The sequence below is a fragment of the Suricata suricatta genome, chromosome 13 (genome assembly GCF_006229205.1).
Source record: "Suricata suricatta isolate VVHF042 chromosome 13, meerkat_22Aug2017_6uvM2_HiC, whole genome shotgun sequence".
Classification (NCBI taxonomy): Eukaryota; Metazoa; Chordata; class Mammalia; order Carnivora; family Herpestidae; genus Suricata; species Suricata suricatta.
This window is the reverse complement of record NC_043712.1, coordinates 72,764,416-72,785,487: the sequence shown is the minus strand read 5'-3', so window position 1 is coordinate 72,785,487 and position 21,072 is coordinate 72,764,416. Positions and strand designations below refer to the sequence as shown.

General features: G+C 34.2%; 1 protein-coding gene and 1 pseudogene across 1 annotated transcript in view; one reads left to right on the top strand and one right to left on the bottom strand.

Moving 5' to 3' along the window:
* Positions 1-21,072, top strand: part of VPS13A (vacuolar protein sorting 13 homolog A) — a 223,031-nt gene that overhangs the window by 79,431 nt on the left and 122,528 nt on the right. Inside the window, exons 21-27 of the mRNA XM_029919678.1 lie at positions 339-477; positions 10,064-10,145; positions 11,322-11,476; positions 11,857-12,013; positions 19,168-19,247; positions 19,942-20,001; positions 20,451-20,604. Of these exons, the coding sequence (XP_029775538.1) occupies positions 339-477; positions 10,064-10,145; positions 11,322-11,476; positions 11,857-12,013; positions 19,168-19,247; positions 19,942-20,001; positions 20,451-20,604 (827 nt within the window). The remainder of the gene's footprint in view (positions 1-338; positions 478-10,063; positions 10,146-11,321; positions 11,477-11,856; positions 12,014-19,167; positions 19,248-19,941; positions 20,002-20,450; positions 20,605-21,072) is intronic.
* On the bottom strand, positions 4,406-4,678 carry LOC115276861 (annotated as a pseudogene).

Sequence of the window (21,072 nt, the reverse complement as noted above, 5' to 3'; positions counted from 1 at the left end):
ATTTCAGTGCTTTTCTTAATGTCTGTGATGTAATAAACAGTAGTTGTTAACTGCACTTTGGCGAATAGTAGATTTTTGGCAATAGATATTTATTAGGAAATAAACTGAAAAATATTGAAGTTAGTTTACCTAATGAGACTGGTCAGTAAGGCAAAATAGAAGTTTGGGTGGAGATTAGGGAATAATATGTCTTAATGGACTGTGGGGGTAATTTTCAGAGGTTAAAATTGCATTTTATTATCTTTGCATATTTCAAGGAGAACATTTGTCTTTTTAGTGCACTTAAATCAGAATGAAGTTTGCTTTACAGTGATTCCTGGTTTGTTTTTTTTAAACAGATTCAAGATTTTTGGAAAGTTACCACTGATTTCTTTACGAATCTCAGATAAAAAACTGCAAGGGATTTTAGAATTGATCGAAAGCATTCCGAAACCCACACCTGCAGCTGAAACCTATGCCCCTGTCAAACCACTTCAGGTAATGCTTTTGCAAAATTGATAGAAGTACAAATTCAAAAGGAAACTCAACAAGAAGTATTTGTATGAGTCAGAAATTTTTGGGTGAAACATTAATTCATTTTGAATAGACCTTTAAGAATTATATTTTAAAAGAAAAAATGAAAGAGTAGAAGGTGCATGTAGTAACGAAAGTTATATAAGTCTGCCTCTCTTCCCTTCGCCAGCTTGCAGCCCCTCACCATGGCAGCACTATTAGCCACAGCGTCTGTATTTGTCCACAGAAGTTTATGGCATATACTGTGGCAGGCTATTTGCTATATATATATATGTATATATATATATACACTCTCATGTTTTTAAAGTTTTCATAAATTGGATTATTATACTTGCTGTTCTGAATTTGTATTCTTTTCACCATATATTATATACCTTAGAGATATTTTAATGTTAGCACCTAGAGATCTATTTCTTTTTTATAGCAATATAGTATTGAATTGTGTGAATGTACCATTCTTTGCCGGACATAATCCCCTTTTCATGGGCATTCATATGAGTGCTCACCGTTAAAATACACTGTTTTCAACTTTCTTGTACATATATTGGTATGTTTTTATCCATTGGATAAATTCCTATAAGTGGAATGGTTGGTGAATTTTATATTTTCATGAACTTTGCCAAACTTAAATTGAGTACTAATTTATAGTCCTACCAGCAGTAAATGTGTTTCTCTGTTCTCATTAGTCTTAACAATTTAAATTTTTTCCTATTACATGAAAAAATGTTATATTCTGATTTTGATTTGCCTTTACAAGTAACCATAGGACTTAGGTTCATAAGTTTATTGGGTGTTTGACTTTCTGTTTTTGGAAACTGGTGTTCATGTCTTTTGTTGTGTTGTGGTTTTCCACTTAAGGAAATTGTTGCTGTTTGTCTTTTACAATATTTTTACCTTGATTTTTATTTGATTCATTTATTTTTGGCAGACCAGTGCTTTTACTTTTTACTATTCAGTTATTAGGCTTTCCTTCACTATTTGTATGTTTTATATTATGTACTTTACCTCTTATGAAGAAGATTTCAAAATGAAAATAACCATTCATGTTTTGTTTTAAAATTTTATTTCCACTTTTACCTTTTTCCTTTTGAAATAATTAGAAGCTTACAGAAAAGTTTTAAAGATGGTATAAGGAACTTCATCAAACCATAAAAGAGTAAGTTGCTGACATATTGTACCAAACCCTGAAAACTGTAGTGTTTTGTAATGTTTTTTCATAATCTGTTGCTGAGCTTTTTGTTAACAGTCTCTTGAAAAGCAGAGTTTTAAAATTTTGATAAAATCTACTTCATCAATATATTCTTTTATGGAATGTAAAAGATATGAATAAGAGAATACTGATGAAGCTTCTTAGGTCTCAAGGTTTTGCCTAACACATGACCAAGAAGATTTTTCTTGTGTTACAGTGTAGAAATTCTATAATTTTAGGTTCTTATATATTTTTTCATTTTTTAGAGAGAGACTGTAAGCAGGAGAGAGGGGCAGAAGGTGGGAGAGAGAGTCCCATGCAGGCTCCATGCTGAGCAACACGGAGCTCAGTCCCACGACTTAGTCCCGTGACTTAGCTGAGATGGAGAGTTGGATGCTCAACGGACTGAGTCACCCAGGCGCCCATGGTTTTTCTTCTTAAACATTTTTAAGTTTTAGAGAGTACTTAGGTAAATGTTAAGGTTCATTTTTCATTATTATTAATGCCTAAGAGGACTCTTCCCTCTTCCATACCTTGGGCTTAATCTGTATATCAAGAGGGTATCAAACATGGGATCTACATTAGATGTTCTTTTTAAAATCAAATACATATATAAAAAATAGGCAGAGAATAACTATGTAATATGTCTTATACTGCATTTCTGTTATGTTCCAGGCCACACACTTGGCTAAGGAATAATACATGTAAGGTCATCTGTTATTTATATTCAAAACCTAGCCCACCTCAGTATTTTTGCATATTTTTGTCTTTAATCCTTATCACAACCCAGCAGATTAAGTATTACCAGTCATTATTTTGCCCAGGAAACGCACTCTTAGAGAAGTTAAATTCTTTCCTAAGATCATAAAGTTTATAGCTTTTAGCATGTAAAGCCAAACTTTAACTTCAGGTTTCTTTATTTCTTTTTTTCCCCTTTCTCTTTCTTTAAAAAAAATCTACATCTGGCTTTGTTTTGCTGTTTTCATGCTGCTTTCTATATAAATGATGTCCTAATCAATAGGGATTTTATTTTCTGCTTTCCCCAAGTTTCTCAAAGTTCAGTAAAAAACACTAGGTTATTAAGAGTTTTAATATAATTTGAAGTGATTTCATAGGTCAGATAAAGAAAAGTTTTTTAAGCAAAGAATCACTTTTTTATGGATGCCTATTTGGCTTGCTTTAGAAACAAAGTTTTAGTCACAAGTCTGAAAGATCCTAACACCTCTCTGAAAGGTCCTAACATCATCTCTTGAAGCTGTAAGTTCCTTTCACTTCCTGTAATAGATTTTTCTTTGCAATTTTTATTTCAGTTTTGTTAAGGTATAATTGAGAAATGAGATTGTACAATCTTTAATGTGTATATCATGGTGGTTTAACCTACGTGTATGTTGTGAAAGTGTTCATCTATTGAATTAATGAACACAACCATTACTTCACATATTGTTTTTGGTGAGAACAGTAAGTTCTACATACTCTCTTAGCAACTTCCAGTTAGTACAGGTTGTCAACTGTAGTCACCATGTTTTACATTTGTTCCTCAGCCTTATTCTTCTCAAAGCTGAAACTTTGTTCTCTTTTGCTAACTCTTCCCTATTTCCTCTATCCCATAGCCTCTGGCAACCACTTCTCTATTCTCTGTTGCCATGAGGTTGACAATTTTGTTCTTATTTCCACATATAAATGATACTAGGTAGTATCTTTCTCCTTCTAGCTTATTTCATTGAGCATAATGCCCTCAAGGTCTATTCATGCTGTCATAATGGCAGAATTTCCTTCTTTCTCTCTAGGGTTGGATAATGTTACATTACATACACATCTCATCGAAGTTACCTAAGTGTCCATCAAACATGGATGTCCATGGACACTTAGGTAATTTCCCATATCTTGGCTATTATGAATAATATCTCAGTGAACATGGGAGTGCAGATGTCATGTTCTTTGCAATCCTGTTTCCATTTCTTTTGGAAAACGGAGAAAGTGAGATTGCTGGATCACCTGGTAGTTCATGGTAGGTAGTTTTTTGAGGAACCTCCCCACTGTTTCCATGGTGGTTGCACTAATTTACATTTCTACCAATGGAGCGTAGGAGTTCCTTTTTTCTCCACATCCTCTCCAATACTTCTTATTCTTTGTTCTTTTTTTCTTTTTTCAGGTTTTAAAACTTTATTTGCATGTTTTACAAAATGTGCATCCCAACAGTTAAAATAATTTAAACAGAAAAATGTCACTCTGATTAAACTGCATTTTATGGCCTACAGGACACCCTAGACCAGCTTGGTTTTTATTGTTTTTTTTTAATTTTTTTTAATGTTTTATTTATTTCTGATACAGACAGAGACAGAGCATGAGAGGAAGAGGGGTAGAGAGAGAAGGAGACACAGAATCTGAAGCAGGCTCCAGGCTCTGAGCTAGCTGTCAGCACAGAGCCCGACACAGGGCTCGAACCCACGAATGTGAGATCTGACCTGAGCCGAAGTTGGAGGCTTAACCGACTGAGCCACCCAGGCACCCCCAGCTTGGTTTTTAGATTTCACTTCTTTTCCGCCCCTCTTCCTTCACCAGCATGCATTCATCTCCCTCTCCAGATGGGAGAGGCAGGCGCTTTCATTGTCAGTAGTTCTCCATTCTTTGATGTGAAAAAAGGACAGCACAGTCATTTAAACTTGATCCAACCTCTTTACATATTAGAAAGGTAAACAGCCAAAAGAAGTAAAATAAGGCAATAACTGGTAGAATGCACAGTGCATATTGACAGCACGTGCCTTATTACGATTCACCAGCTGGCTTCTTCTGTTCACATGTTTCTTTCAAAGGCAGTGGATTTTTCTCTTATGTTTGTGTCTTCAGTTTCTGCTTATTGAATTTCTCAGTTTCAGCCATATCGGGTTTGTCAGAGATGTTTGCAGAGGAAGTGGAGCATGGCGCTTGAGCGAAAGGCTGGTCTGCGCAGTAGCGCATCTTTCTTATGGTGGCCATTGTGACATATCAGGTGATGGCTCATCGTGGTTGTGATTCGCACTTCCATTGTTAGTGAATTAGTGATGGTGAGCACCTTTTCATGTGTCTGTTGACCACCTTTGTCTTCTTTGGAAAAATGTCCATTTCTTTCTTCTGCCCATTTTTTAATTGAATTGTTTGTTTTGCTGAGTTGAGTGAGTTCTTTATATATTTTAGATATTAATCCCTTATCATGTTATTTGCATATATTTTTCTCCCTTTCGGTTCATCATTGCCTTTCATTTGTTGATCGTTTCCTGTACAGAAGCTGTTTAATTTGAGCTAGTCCCACTTGTTTATTTTTCCTTTTGGTTCCTTTGCTTTTGGTGTCAGATCTAAAAAAGTCATTGCCAAGACTGCTGTCAAGGAACTTACCTGCCTGTGTTTTCTTCAGGAAGCTTTCTGGCTTCAGTTTTCCATTTAAGTCTTTAATCCATTTTGAGTTGATTTTGTGTGTAAGATAGGAGTCCAGTTTCATTCTTTTGCCTGTGACTGTCTAGTTTTCTGAGCACTGTTTGTTGAAATAAGCTGTCCTTTCCTTGTATATCGTTGACTCCTTTGCCAAAAATTGATAATTATGCAAAGGTTATTCCTGGCCTCTCATTTCCATTCCATTGATCGATGGGTCTGTTTTTATGTTTTTGCCATACTGTTTAGATTATAATAGCTCTGTATAGATTCTGAAATTAGAAATTATAATGCCTCCAGCTTTGTACTTCTTTCTCAAGATTGCTTTGGCCATTTGGGGTCATACAAATGTCAGGATTATTTTTTCTCTATTTGTGTGTAATAAGCCACTGGAGTTTTCATGGAGATTTCCTTGAATCTGAAGATTGCTTTGAGTAATGTGAACTTTTTTAAATTTAAGTTTGTATATTTATTTATTTTGAGAGAAAGAAAGAGGAGTTGGTGGAGGGGCAGAGAGAGGAAGAGAGGAGGAGAATCCCAAACAGGCTCTGGGCTGTGAGTGCAAAACCCAGTGCAGGGCTCAAACCCATGAACTGTGAGATCATGACCTGAGCTGAAACCAAGAGTAAGATGCTTAACTGACTGAGCCACCCAGGCGCCCCAGAGTAGTATGAACTTATATTACTTTGGGCAATCCCTGAGCATGGGATCTTTCCGTCTTTTTGTGTCTTCAGTGTCTTTCATCAGTGTTCTGTAGTTTTCAGTATACAGATGTTTCACGTCTTTGTTTAAATTTATTCCTAGGTATGTTATTCTTTTTGATACAGTTATAAGTGGTAAATCTTGAAATCAGATAGTGTGACATCTAAATTGTTGGCTTTTCCCAGATAGTTCCCACTAGTTCTTACTCTTTTCATATAAATTTTAGAATCAGCTTTTCAATTTCTACAAGAAAATTCCCCTGGGATTTTGATAGTGGTATTCGATAGTGGTATTATCAATTTGGGGAGAATTGGCATTTTTAACAATATTGAATCCTTCCATTAGCATGAGGTATCTTTTCATTTATTTAAGTCTTTAAGTTTTTTCATTTTATTCTGTAGTTAAAACATACATTTGCTTTACATATTTTGCTATTTTGTGTCATCCCAAAATTCATATGTTGAGACCTTAACTGTATTATTTCAGAATGTGACTATATTTGTAGATAAGGCCTTAAAAAGTGGTTAAGTTAATATGAGGCCATTAGGGTGGGTCCTAATCCATTTGGTCCAGCATATTTATACGAAGTGGAAATTTGGACACAGAAAGGACACCAGCGGTGCGCATGTATAGGGAAAATGCCAAGTGAGGGCACAGCAAGAAGATGAACATCTACAAGCTTACGAGAGAGGCTCAGATAAAAGAAATTATGCCAACACCTTGACCTTGGACCCATCAGCCTCCCAAACTGATAACATTTCTCTTGTTAGAGCTATCCATCAGGCCTGTGGAATTATGTATGGCAGCCCTAGCAATCTAGCACAGCTTTTGGTACCAAGAAGGGAGGTGTTTGCCATAACAAATAGTGGTAGTAGCTTTAGAATTGGATAATGAGTAGAGAAGGAAAATAATTTTGCAGCAAGGTAATTGATCCTTGTTATAAAGTGGTGAAGAACTTGGCTGAATTGTTTTCTAATGTGGAACTTATAAGTGATGAGCTTGGATGGTTAATGGAGATATCTAAGTAGACTTTAAGGCATGGTCTTGTTTTTTCCTAATTGCTTATAGTAAAATGCGAGAAAAGAAATATGTTTTTAAGAAGGATTTCTTAAGAAAAATGGAAAGAAAACTTAAAAGATTTGGAAAAAGCTCACCCTATCCATATTGTGATAAATGGAAAAGCGTGTTACAGGGAGAAAACCAAGGGTGTTGTGCACAAACACTTGATAAAATAATTAAGATTGTGACTCATGGCTCTAATCCACCATCTCAGCAGAGTCTGGGAATAGAATTGGGGCTATACCAGCTCAAGTAATTCCAGCTTCGACTAATAAGGGCAGAGTCAGGACAAAATGAAGAAAACCCCTGCCAGTTCTGGGATACTGTGAGGAAGGACAGCAGAGCCATCCAGCAGGGAATGTGCTCTATTCTTCAAGAAAAGGGGAAAGAATAACCCTGAAGACTATTGTGAGATCCACAGAGGTGCCACCACCAACATGGGCCCAAAAGGCCCGGGGCGTGGAGGCCAAAGCTCCTCCTGGATTTCTGAGAGTGGTGCCCGTTTCTCAGTTTCAGCGGGTCCAGCTGCTACTACCCAGAACCCAGGAGGCAGGAGTACAGTCAGTGGTACCTTATTGAGTATGGTAATAGCTGTAGGTTTTTCCTACATGTTATTTCCCAGGTTGAGGAGGTACTCTTTTATTCCGTTAGCTGATAGTTTTTGTGTGTGTCATGAGTATTTGTAGCATTTTATGTAATGCTTTTGCTGCATCTATTGTAATCATAGTTTTTTCTTCTTTACTTTGTTAATATGATGAATTACATTGATTCTTGAATGATAAACTAGCCTTGCGTGTTTTTTTGAACTTTATTTTTTCCTTGAGAAAGAGAGGCAGGGTGCAAGTGGGGGAGGGGCAGGGAGAAAAAGAAACAGAATCTGAAGCAGGCTTTGGGCTCTGAGCTGTTAGCACAGAGCCGGATGTGGAGCTCGAACCCATGAACCGTGAGACCATGACCTGAGCTGAAGTCAGACGCTCAATTCACTGAGCCCCCCAGAGGCCCCTAGCCTTGCATTCCTAATATAACCCTTGTTTGTTAATGATATATTATCCTTTTATATTGTTGGATTTATTGGCTAATTTTTTGTCGAGGATCATTGTATTTATGTTCATATAGGATACTGGTTTATACTTTTTTCTTGTTACGTGTTTGCTTATGATACCAGGGGAAAGGGTAGCCTCATAAAATGAATTGGAAAATGTTTCCCCCTTCTGTATTTTATGAGATATTTTGTAAAAAGTTGATACTAATTCTATCTTACAGAAGTTGGAATTTACCAGTGAAGCCATCTGTGCCTGGAATATATTGAAAGATTTTCGAACTGTGTATTTAATTTTTACAGGACTATTTATTAGTTCTTACATGGGCTTTATAAGATTGAGTCTGTTAGGGAATTTGTTCGTTTCATCCAGGGTGTCGAATCCGTGGAAATAGTTATTCCTAACATTTCCTTATCCTTTAGATGACCTTACAATCCATAATGACAGCTCATATTCATTCATTATCTTGCATGTTAAGGCCTAGAATTGTTGTGTGAGTTTTTTTATAATCTGTCTCTTCATTCAGTATTTTCTATATGTTGTGACATCATTATTTTGGTTTCCCTTAGCCCTTTCTCCATGGTTCTTATAAGCTTTCTGAGCTTATCTGAGACATTAAAAATAATTTTTTTTGTAGTAAGTCCAGTGCCTTGCTTTCTCCTGTACTGTGTCTAATTTCATCTGTGCATGGGCCAGGCTTCCTTGTTTCCTTGCATAGATTAAATTGTCCTGCTATTGTATTCAGACAAAGGAATTATAAGAAAACTACAGACATGTATATTCATTAACATAGATGCAAAAATCCCTAAATACTACACCAAAATAGTATGATATATAAGAAGGATAATATACTGTAACCAAATGTGTTTACCTTATAAAGGCAAAAATGGTTCAGTCAATTCTATTAATTAATCATATTCATGGAATAAAGGAGGAAAACGTATATGGTCATCTCAATAGAAGAGAAAAAATTTCTGACAAAATCAATAATTATTGATGATAAAAACTGTTAACAAGTGGGGAATAAAAGACGGTCTCTTCAGCCTGGTAAGGGACATCTAGGAAAAACCTATAGGTACTATCATACTTAATTTGAAAAAGACTGAATGCTTTCCCTGTAAGGTCCAGAATAGTTCAAGAAATGCCCTTCCTCACCACTTCTATTCAGGTTCATAGTGAATGCTCTAGCTTCTGCAGTAAAACAAAAATAATCAAGACAAGATTGGAAAGAGAAAGTAAAACTAGTGTTACTTGTAGATCAAATGATCATTCATGCAGAAAGTCCTAAGGAATGTAGAAAAATACCACTAGTAATAGTAAGCAAGGTTAATAAGTTGCAAGATACATTATTAATATAAAAACTAGTTGTTTCTAAAAATGAGGAAAATTATTTCATTCGTAACATTAGAATGGCTAAATTCTTAAGAAAAACCTTTAAAGTTTGAGAGTTTATTTTTATCTGTTTTGAGTTATTATTCATCAAGAGTCGGATGCTTGGGGCACTTGGGTGGCTCAGTTATTTAAGCATTCAACTCTTGATTTCTGCTAACGTCATGATCTCACAGTTCATGATATCAAGTTCCATGTGGGGCTCCATGCTGACAGTGTTAGAGCCTGCTTGGGATTTACTCTAAATCCCTCTCTTTTTCTGCCCCTCCCGTGCTCACATATGCTCACTCTCAAAATAAATAAATAAACTTTGGGGGGAAAAAAGAGCTGGACACTCAACTGACTGAGCCACCCAGGTGCCCCACTGAAAAATTTAACAGAAGAAGTATAAGACCTGTAAACCTGAAACTACCAAACATTTATGGAAAAAAAATTAAAACCGAAACAGTAGAATAATATGCATAGTCAAGGATTGGAGGCCTTACCTTGTTGAGATGGCAGTTCTTTCCAAACTCTATAGATTTCTCACAACCCCAATCAGAATACCAGATCTGTCTTCTGGAAATTAACAAGATAATTATGAAGTATATACTGTGATACAAAGGGCACATATTAGCCAAAACAATTTTATTTACTATTATTTTTAATTTTAATTTTAATTCCACCATAGTTAACATACAGTGTTAAATTTATTTAGGTCAAAATTGTCTTCAAATTTTGAATAAAAATCTTTGTGCTAATTAACAGTGAATTACTTTTCTTCCAGATTCAAAGGTCTACTTCTTTGGGAACATCACAGATTTCGCAGAAAATGTTTCCTCTCCTGGAACTTCCGTGTGTTGAAGATGGTAAAATGCAACTGCTTTAGGAAGTTTTTCTTGTTAAAATGTATTATGAATATAATTTCCATTTGAGACTATATTACGAATTTCAGGCAATAACATATAGATATATTTTTTAGAAATTTTCACTAAAATTCCTTTAAACAGTAGAACTTGGGTGTTTTTTAAAGTTACTTTTGCAGTGGGGTTTTTTGGTATGTAAAATTTAAACTTGTAATCTCAACGTCTACTAGTAAGTACATCATCTTCTAGGAGCCCCTGTGGAGCTGTTGATACCTAATTTATAATATTAATTATTTGGAGAGTTTTGTTATAAAAGTTTAGTTTTATTTTTATATTTTCCTTTTTTTGTTATTAAACAAAAAAATCAAGACTTAGTACCTATACATTCATAAATGAAAACTGATAAATATTTTGATAACAAATATCTGCTTTCTCTTGACCACATTGGCAAGAAAAGCATTCTCTATATTTAAGGTTTTATTTTAATTGCTAAATGGTAAGTAACTGAAGTTGCCATGTCAGTCCTTGGTTTCCTATGAGAATGTTCTTTTTGGTGAATGGCGCAGGGAGGGAGGAGCGGTTGGTGAGATCATCTACCCTAATTACAGTCTTCAGTTGTTAGGGATACACTTCAGAAGGTTTTTGTTTCCTTTAAATCTTCTCTTAATGATTTTACTTAGTTTTGGAGTTGTTTTTAATAGCAAATTCTAGAAATTTATTATCATATATATGTGTACACACACACATAAAATGAAATAGTGATTGATTTCAGTTTCTTTATCCAAATCTCAGGCCCTGCTATGTGCTTTTAATATTATAGATTTTGTAACTAAGTCCTGTTTCGTTATCCAGATACAGTGAGCATCTTAGTGTGTTTGTTTGAAAATTCATTATGTGTATAATCATTGGCATTTGGCATAAAATTTTCTTTTGCAATTTTTACATAGACAAATGACTTTAAGCTAAAGATGAATATTGTATTTTCTGTACTTTTTTTTGGTCAAAAATGGTATTCTTTGAGACACAATCTCTATATTCTTTACATTCAGTTTTGAAATGTTTAGACCCTGGAACATGTAGAGCCTTAATATATTAGTATTCATATTTATTTCAAAAAATCATAAAAATGTTATTTAATCAATCATTTTGATTATTGACTTAGTGTTCTGTACTGTTTAGATTCAGAGGAAGAATTTTTTGATGCACCGTGTAGTCCCTTGGAAGAGCCTCCCGAGTCTCCCACTGGAGTTAAAAGCTATCAACAGAAGAAGTTTCAAAAGCCAGATTGTGCAAAGAATATAATTCAGTATAAAATAAGATTTGAAGTACCAGAGGTATGTACCATGGTAAAATTAATATGGCTTATTTAAGTTGTTTGTCATTTTTATTCACATATTATTAAGATGTACTTTTGTTTTTATCCTACTTAAGCTGAGTCCAGATGTTGCTATGTGATTTTTTTCCTCACCTTTTTTGAAGATAATTTTTCTAATCAAAAGTAAGGGTTTAGATTAGATATCTGGTTATCAGTGTATATTTAGTAAAGATAATTATTTGTACAGCTTGAGTATGTATATGTGTATGTAAAAATCTCTCCTGAATTTTAAATACATATCATTTACATCCTATATATACCTTACATATCCATATATAACCACCATCCACATAAAAAAATTTTTTTTAGGTAGTGGTAGTTTCTTTTTTTCTTCTCCAGGTTTTGATTCAGTTTTATCACCTTGTTGGAGATTGTGAACTACCTGTGGTGGAAATTGATGTTTTAGGACTGGGCACAGATGTTGAGCTTAGAACATTTGATTTGAAAGCAAATGCCTTTTTGAAAGAGTTCTGCTTAAAATGCCCAGAATACTTTGGTAAGTGTCTTATTTTTTAAAAAGAAATAGATTAACTTTATTGTTTGACTCCCTACTAGAGAGTTTTAAATTCTCTAGGCTTCAAATCAGTATGTTTGCTAAAATATTTTCAAAGAAATGTTATGAGTTTGTCTTCAGTTTTTATCTTGTACTTGGGAATCTAGGGAGGTAGATCAAAGAGAAAATGAAGATAAGTTTTTTCATTATGAAAAATAAAATAGTTCTGGTTTAATTTTAAATCTACCTAATCTACCTACTACAATGCTGAATTAATTTCCCATTGATAAGGTAATAATTTATCACAGACTTAGTGTCCTATAACAACAGAAATTTATTATCTTAAAATTCTATTAATCAGAAGTCTGACATAAGTCTGAACAGGTAAAAATCGGGTTGCCAATAGGAGTTCCTTTTTGGAGGCTCTAGGGGAAGATGGATTTCCTTGCTCATTCAGTTGTTGCCAAAATTCATTTCCATGTGGTTTAAATATGTTTCCTGCTGCCTATTATGTGAGGGCTAGCCTTAAACGCCTGTAGGTCTCTGATACTTGCACACAGTTCACTATATCTCAGAACCAGAGTAGGGTGGTAGAACCTTCTCATGTTGTCATGTCTGTAGGCTCAATCCAAGATAATGTTCTTTTTACCTTAATCACCTCTGCAAAATTGTTTTTTGCTATAGAGGGTAATGTATTCTCAGGTTTTAGGGAAACCGCATGGACATCCTTGGGCAGGAGGGTATAGCATTATTTTGTGTAACATAAACACTTTATTTCTAGAATCCTAATGGATAAGTTGTATAATACATTGGATAATATTTCCATTTACTGTTTTAGGCATTTAAGAGCGGGTATTATGTATATTTTTTTCCTTTACGTTTTGGGGTTCATTCTTGTAAGACAATGCTCAATCATTGATGGAATGATTAAGGCAAATGATTTTATTTCCAATGTGAGTGCCTTTTAGTTCTTTTTCTTGCCTAATTGCTCTGGCTATGACTTCCAATACTGTATTCAATAAAGGTGACAAGAGTGGACATCCTTGTCTTGTTTCTGATTTTAGAGTAAAAGCTTTCAACTTTCCACCATTAAGTATGATATTAGCTCTGAGCTTATGATATGAAGTCTTTATTATGTTGAGGTACGTTCTCTCTATACCTACTTTGTTGAAATTTTTTACATAAATGGATGTTGAATTTTGTCAAAAGCTTTTCTTCATTGTGATAGGATTTTTCTCCTTCATTTTGTTAATGTGGTGTATCACATTGACAGATTTGTGGATGTTGAACCATCCTTGGAATAAATCCTACTTGATGATGGTGTATGATGTTTTTATTAATGTATTGTTGAATTTGTTTTGCTTAAACTTTGTTGAGGATATTTGCATCTGTGTTCATCTAAAATACTGGCCTATAATGTTATTTTCTTGTAGTATTCTTGTCGGGATTTGCTACCAGGGTAATGTTGAACTTGTAAAAGGAGTTTGGAAGTGTTTCCACCTATTTCTTTAGAAGCATTTCAGAAAGATTAGTATTTATGTTTGGTAAATACTCATCAGTGAAGCTGTCTGGTTTGTTCAGAGGGTTTTTGATTCTAATATTTATTTAGAGAGTATGCATGCAGACGGGAAGTGCAGAGAGAGAGGAAGAGAAAGAATCTTAAGCAGGCTCTACACTGTCAGTGCAGAGCCCATCTCAGGGCTTCATCCCATGAACTGTGAGATCATGATCTGAACCTAAATCAAGAGTAGGATGCTCAACTGACTGAGCCACCCAGGCAACCCTGTTCAGAGGTTTTTGATAGTGATTGAATTTTTTTTCAAGTAATTGGTCTATTCATATTTTCCATTTCTTCATTACTAAGTATAGGACGGTTTATTAAGTCTATGAATTCATTTCTTTTCAGTTGTCCAATTGTTAGTGTTACTGTTTTTCATAGTAGTCTCTTATGATCCTTTGTATTCCTTTGGTTAGCATTTGTAATGTCTCCTTTTTCATCTCTGATTTTATTTGTGCCCTCTCTTTCTTTTTTCTTTTTGGTGAGTCTAGCTAAAGTTTTGTGAATTTTCCTTAGCTTTTTTTAAGGAACCAGTTCTCAGTTTTATTGATCTTTTCAGGTTTCTTTTTTCTTTTATAGTTTATTGTCAAGTTGGTTTCCATTTGCAGCTCCATCAAAAAAAAAATACATAAGAATACATTTAAGGAGGTAAAAGACCTGTATACCTGTATACTGAAGACTGTAAGACAGTGATGAAAGAAATTAAAGAAAACGAATAAATGGAAAGATAGTCCATGCTTATGGCTTAATTTATGCAATTAAAGTGTTCATATTTTCCAAAGCAGTCTACAAATTCAATACAATCTCTACAAAAATTCCAATGGCATTTTCACAGAAATAGAAAAAACAATTCTAAATCTGTAAGCCATCACAAAATACCCCAAATACCTGAAGCAGTCTTGAGAAAGGAGAACAAAACTGGAGGCATGGTGTTCCTTGATTTCAAAACCTATTACAAAGCTATCTGCGGTACTGACATACAACAAAACTCTTTGGTACCAACATAAAAGAAACCCTTCAGAGGAACCACAAAGAGCCTAGAAACAAACCTATTAAGGGATAGTTTCTTCAATAAATGGTGCTATGAAAACTAGACAGCCACGTGCAAAGGAATGAAACTACTATCTTCTACTATACAGAAAAATTAACTGAAGGTGGCTTAAGACTTGAATAAAAGACAGAAACCATAACACTCCTAGAAGAAAACATAGGCCATAAGTGCCTTTACATTAGTCTTGTGTTGATTTTTTTTTTTTGTATCTGACTCCAAAAGCAAAGGTAACAATAAATAAGTATGAATACATTAAACCAAAAAGCTTCTACACAGCTAGGGAATCCACCAACAAATTGAAAGAGCATCTTACTGAATGGGAGAAGATACATGCTAGTCATATATCTGATCAATGGTTAATACCCAAACTATGTATAGAATTCTTGCAATTCAATAGCAAAAACCCAGTTCGTTTTAAGAAATGGGCAGAGGATCTGAATAAACATTTTCCCCAAAGAAGACATACAAATGGTTAACGGGTACGTGAAAAGATATTGAATATAGCTAATTGTCAGGGAAATGCTACTTAAAACCACAGTGAGATACCACTTCATACCTGTCAGAATGGCTGTTACCAAAAACAATAACAACAAAACCCCCCCAAAAAACCCAACCAAAAAGCCCAAGAAATAACAAGTGTTGACAAGGATGTAGAGAAGAGTAAATCCTTGTGCCTTGTCAATTAGTGCAAATATGATGGCAGACCATATGTAGGTTTCTCAAAAAATCGAAAATAGAACATCAAATGATCTAGGAATTCCACTTTTGAATATTTACCCAAAGAAAATGAAAACAATAACTTGAAAAGATAAGAATGCAGCCCATGTTTGTTGCAGCACTGTGTACAATAGCCAAGACATGGAAACAGCCTAAGTGCACTCAGTGAGTGAGTGCATAAAGATGTGATACTCTATTTACATACATACACAGACAATGAAATTCTATTCAGCAAAGAATGAAATCTTGCCATTTGTGACAACATGGATGGACCTTGAGGGCATTATATGCTAAGTGAAATAAGTTCAAGAAAAACAAAACATCTGGTCTCATTTATATGTTGAATCTTTAAACAATCAAGGTTGATAGGTACATAGAACAGATTAGTGGTTGTCAGAGGCAGAGGATGGGGTTGTAGTTAGCATGAATGAAAGAGGTCCAAAGATATAAACTTCTAGCTATAAATAAATCAGGAGGACGCAAAGTATAGCATAGTGGCAATAGTTAACAATACCAAATTGTATATTTGAAAGCTGCTAAGATAATCTTGAAAGTCATCATCACAAAGACTTTGTTGAGGATACATGTTAATGAGAGTTACTGGCATGTAGTTTTCTTTTTTCCTTTCTTTTTTTATAATACCTTTGTATGGTTTTGGTTCTAGGATAATTTTGATTTCAAATACAAGCATTCTTTGTATCCTCTGAAAGAAATTATAAAGAATTGTTAGAATTTTTCCCTTAAATATTTATTAGAATTCACCAGTGAACCCTCCTGGGCATGGCGCTTTCTTTTTTAGAAAGCTATTAATTATTGATTTGATTTCTTAAATAGATATGAACCTATTCAGGTTGTCTGTTTATTCTTGTGTTTCATGATACCAGTATTTCTCTTCTTTTATATCTGATCTTACTAATTTGTGTTCTCTTTCTTATGTAGCCTGGCTAGACACTTACTAATTTTATTGATCTTTTCAAAGAACCTTTTATGCTTTCTTTAATTTTTCTAATGATTTCGTACTTTTGGTTTCATTGATTTTGATCTAATTCTTATTATTTCTTTCCTTTTGCTTACATCAATTGATTGCTCTTCTTTTTCTAGTTTTCTAAGGTGGAAGCTTAAATTATTGATTTTATATCTTCTAACATACACATTCAGTGTTACATTTCCCTGTAAACAGTACTTTCTCTTAGCCCCAGAATGTGATAAGGTGTGTTTTTATACTCCTTATAATTTTTTAATGTTTTTAAATTTGAGATTTCTTCCTTTACTCATGTATTATTAGAAGTGTTGATTCTCCACATATTTTGGAATTCCCTAAATACATTGTTTGTTTGTAATTTAATTCCATTGTGGTCTGAATGCAGACATTGTACAGTTTGTTTTTTTTTTTAATTTAGTAAGGTGTGTTTTATGGCCTAGAATGTTGTCTTTCTTGCTGATGAGTCCATGGGAGCTTAAGAAGATGTATTCTGCAATTAACAGATGAAATAATCTATAGAAATCCATTATGTCCAGTTGATTGATAGTGCTACTACTGATTTCAACTATGTCCTTACTAATACTTTTGTCTGCTGGATCTGTCCATTTCTGGTAGGGGGATGTTGAAGTCTTAACTATGACAGCAGGTTCATCTGTTTTTCCTTTTAGTACTAATCAGTGTTTGGCCTCACATATTTTGATGCCTTGTTAAGATGCATACAGCTTAAGGATTTTTATGTATTCATGGAGAATTAACCCCTTTATCATTATATAATACTTCTCATTTTCCCTGATAACTTTTCTTGCTTTGGAGTCTGCTCTGTCTGAAAATTAACATAGCTATCCTGCTTTGTTTTTATTAGTATTTACATGCTATAGTTTCCTCATCCATTTGCTTTAAATCTGTATGTGTCTTTATATTTACAGTGTATTTCTTACAGACAATATATAGCTGGGTCTTGTTTTTTTGGTCCACTCAGGTAATCTGCATCTTTTAATTGATGCATTTAGACCATTAATGTCCTAAGTGATTATTAGTACAATTTGGGGCTTAAAGTTTTTGTAATTAAAGGTAGTAGTGCTTTATATCTATTTTAGAAACCATATAAATCTGGGGCACTTGGCTGGCCCAGTTGGTAGAGCATGTGACTTTTTTTTTAGGTTTGTTTATTTTGAGAGACAGAGAGCACATGTATACAAGTGGGGAAAGGGCAGAGAGAGAGAGAGAGAGAATATTCCACACTGACAGTGCAGAGCCTGATGCAAGGCTTAACCTCACAAACCCACGAGGTCATGACCTGAAGTCGGATGCTTGACAGACTGAGACGCTCAGGCACCCCAAGCATGTGACTTTTGATCTCAGGGTTGTGAGTTCAAGCCCCAGGACAGGTAAAGAACTCACTTTTTAAAAAATGCATTCTGCTTACATGTGTATAAAAGTACTTTGGCTGTCCTAGAATCTGCCCTAGAATCTGATGGATCCCAAGATCTATCTAGGGGAATTAAGAAAGGCAGAGGATATGCTTATACACATCTCAAGGATTTAAGGTCATCATCTCTGGGAACTCCCACCCAGGCAAAGCTGTCAGTTAACTACTATCTTGAAAACTACCCTCCCCTTTGTTGAGCACTGGATTGATTGTGGTCTTTGTATTTGGGAAAGTGAAACCTAAATCACTGCATATGATTTACTCATATATTATATTTGCTTATTCTACACTTGTTCTGTAGCCCTTGGGAACTTGAGTGTGGTCAATTTTATTTTGATTATCTTTTGTTGAGAAAACCATCATAGATAGCGGATACAGAATTTTACCTTATTGGTTTTTTTCATCAAGAAACAGTTTGCTTTTGTGATTGTAAAGAAAAGTGAACCAATTTGCTAGTGTTCTCTAGTAATCCAGAAATATTCTAGCAGTTGTAAATTATTTTATTTCTGTTTCCCTGAGAGCACAGGATTTAAAAAAAAAAAAAAGCACACAGTTGTCACTGCACCTGTTTCTGTAATTTTTTTTTTTTTAGTGGGAGGGGGAAGAAGTGAATAACAGTTTCTTATAAATGATCAATAGATAGTTCTATGGATAAATGTATGAGAAAAATTGGGACCTTTTTAAGGATTGAAGTGTAAGTAGCATGTTCGTAGAAGGCTGGCTTAATAGCTAATAGACTTTTAAATATGGAAGAGTCAGTGGAATATCTTACATTTTTTTCCTCAAAAGTGTTCAGATTGATTTGTAGTCCTTTCTTCCACTATCTAGATCCTAGTTTCCAGCAGTCATTGTAATTTGGTGATGACAGTTTAAAGTTTTTGTACAAAATACTGTTCTACAGCAGTTTTCCCACTTACTTTCCAGTTTTTATCAGAAGCCAGAATACAACTAGTGAAGACTAACTATATTGGGTTTATTCTAATCTAAACTAATACACAGAAGAACTTAGTTTCTCCTCACATACCTGATTGGTCTTCACAAAGACAATAGGTTTCCAGGGACTCTGGCAGTTTTCTTTCTAGGTATTTCTGTGGGTCAGGGCTGCAGTTCTCTTCATGACCTCTCATTGGTCCCAATAATTCTGTTTTTTTCTTTCACTGACTGCTACTTCTTACTTTGCTTCCTATCTAGATTTAGAAGAGTAAGACTGTTTAACGCTGCGGTGTAAGAGAAGGGAAGGGAATTGTGGGGAGAAATTACAGCTTTAACGTTTAAAGAAGGAGGGACCTGACTTGGGTAAGATAGAATCCAAGGCGCAGAACTGACCCAGGAAATTCTTCTTTTCCAGTTCTATTAATGTTGCTGGTATTGACTTCCCCTTATTTTTTTGTGAAAGAGTAATTTAAAACATTATTTTTAGATGAAAACAAGAAACCAGTTTATTTGGTCACTACACTGGATAATACAATGGAAGACCTGCTAACATTGGAGTACGTCAAGGTAGGCGCTCCACTTGTACGCTTGCTGTGGGGAGCGTGCTTCTGCAATGTTGTAATCACATTTTGTCAGCTTACCTAGGTTTTCATTTAATCTTCATTATAATGTGATTTCTCAAATTCCTATAACTTTAAGGTTTTCTTGTTTTGTCATCCTTTAATTCCTAAATATTTCATATAGAAAAATAATAGGCCTGTGTTCTAAGTAGAAATGTTATGAAGTTTGACTTTTTTCCCTCCATCAGATAACGAAAAAAAAATCCAAGTGTTTTAATCTTGATGGGATTTAATATGGTATCCAGTATGAGAAGGCATTCTTTTGATTTCATCAATTGAGTTTTTATAGGTACTGTGGTCTACTCAAGATTTATTCCATGTTTTCATAGACTTATTTCTATGTAAGTGCTACATTAATAATTACTTTATAGTAATAATGCTGAAAGAGTATTTTACCACTTTTAAGACCATTTTTACTATTGATGTTGATATTTTAGGGTTTATGCATTATTAAATAGTTTTTTTTATGACAAGTATTCTAGATCTAAAGATATGCACAGTATTTGGATACTTGGTAGACAATTCTATCACAATTTTTTTCACATAGAGGAAGAATTTGGAAGAACCTTCCAGAGTTATAATTGTATATACATATGTCTTCATATGACACTAATAGATTTGATTTTTTTCTCTTTGGCTAGGCAGAAAAGAATCTACCTAACTTGAAAAGTACTTATAACAATGTTGTGCAACTAATTAAGGTATGAGTGAATAATAATTTATTTGTTAATTAGATATTGTATTTCTAAGTAAGTTTATTATAGAAATTGTTTTAGAACTGCACGATGCTTGAGGATAAAAGTGGAATATTATGAATTTTATTTCTTATTTTAAAAACTTACTATTTTTGAGAGAGGAAGAGAGAGCGCGAGCGAGTGAGCGTGAGCACTAGTGGAGGAGGGGCAGGGAGCAAGGGAGATACAGAATCGGAAGCAGGCTCCAGGCTTTGAGCAGTCAGCACAGAGCCTGATGCTGGACTCGAAATCATGAACTGCAAGATCATAGACTGAGCTGATGTTGAAAGCTTAACCAACTGAGCCAACCAGGTGCCCCATGAATTTTATTGTTTATACCATAAATTATAGTGCCTTATACAGAGCAGCAAACAGATATTTATTGACCTATTACTAAAATCAGCTTTGTTCTTTAGGTGAACTTTTCCTCTTTGGATATTCATTTACATACTGAAGCGCTTCTGAATACAATAAATTATTTTAATAATGTATTCCCACAACTGGAAGAAAAACAAGCCTCAGTGTCTATTGCAGAAACTGAAGACAAAGAAGAGATCATTAAAAAAATGTGTATGTTTAAAATCCAACTTCAAAGTTTTTTTACCATGTAGATCAATAAATTTTAGCTTTTTCTTTCTTTCTTTTTTAATATGTAACATTGGCTCCAGAATTCTACTACCTAAATTAGTATCTAGAAAGATTATTTTATACCAGGGAAATTTTAGAAAATAATAGCAAAAGAAAGTATTTACCAGTGAAGAAAAAGTGGCTTTTATCATGTCACTTTTTTAAGTCAAATACCATACAGTAGTAGTATTTGATTTGAATTAAAATTCATGCATTTAATATCATAATTTTAGATTAGAAATTAAATTTAGAACTAAGATTTGAATCCTATCCGATCGTATTTTTTAACCACGTATTTTTTAAGCGATGACAAGTTGGAGGTTTGATGATGACAGATAATCACCTCATAATCATTGTGTCTTAAATGACTTATAATTTTACAACTATGGTGTTTTAGTGTCATCTAGGATG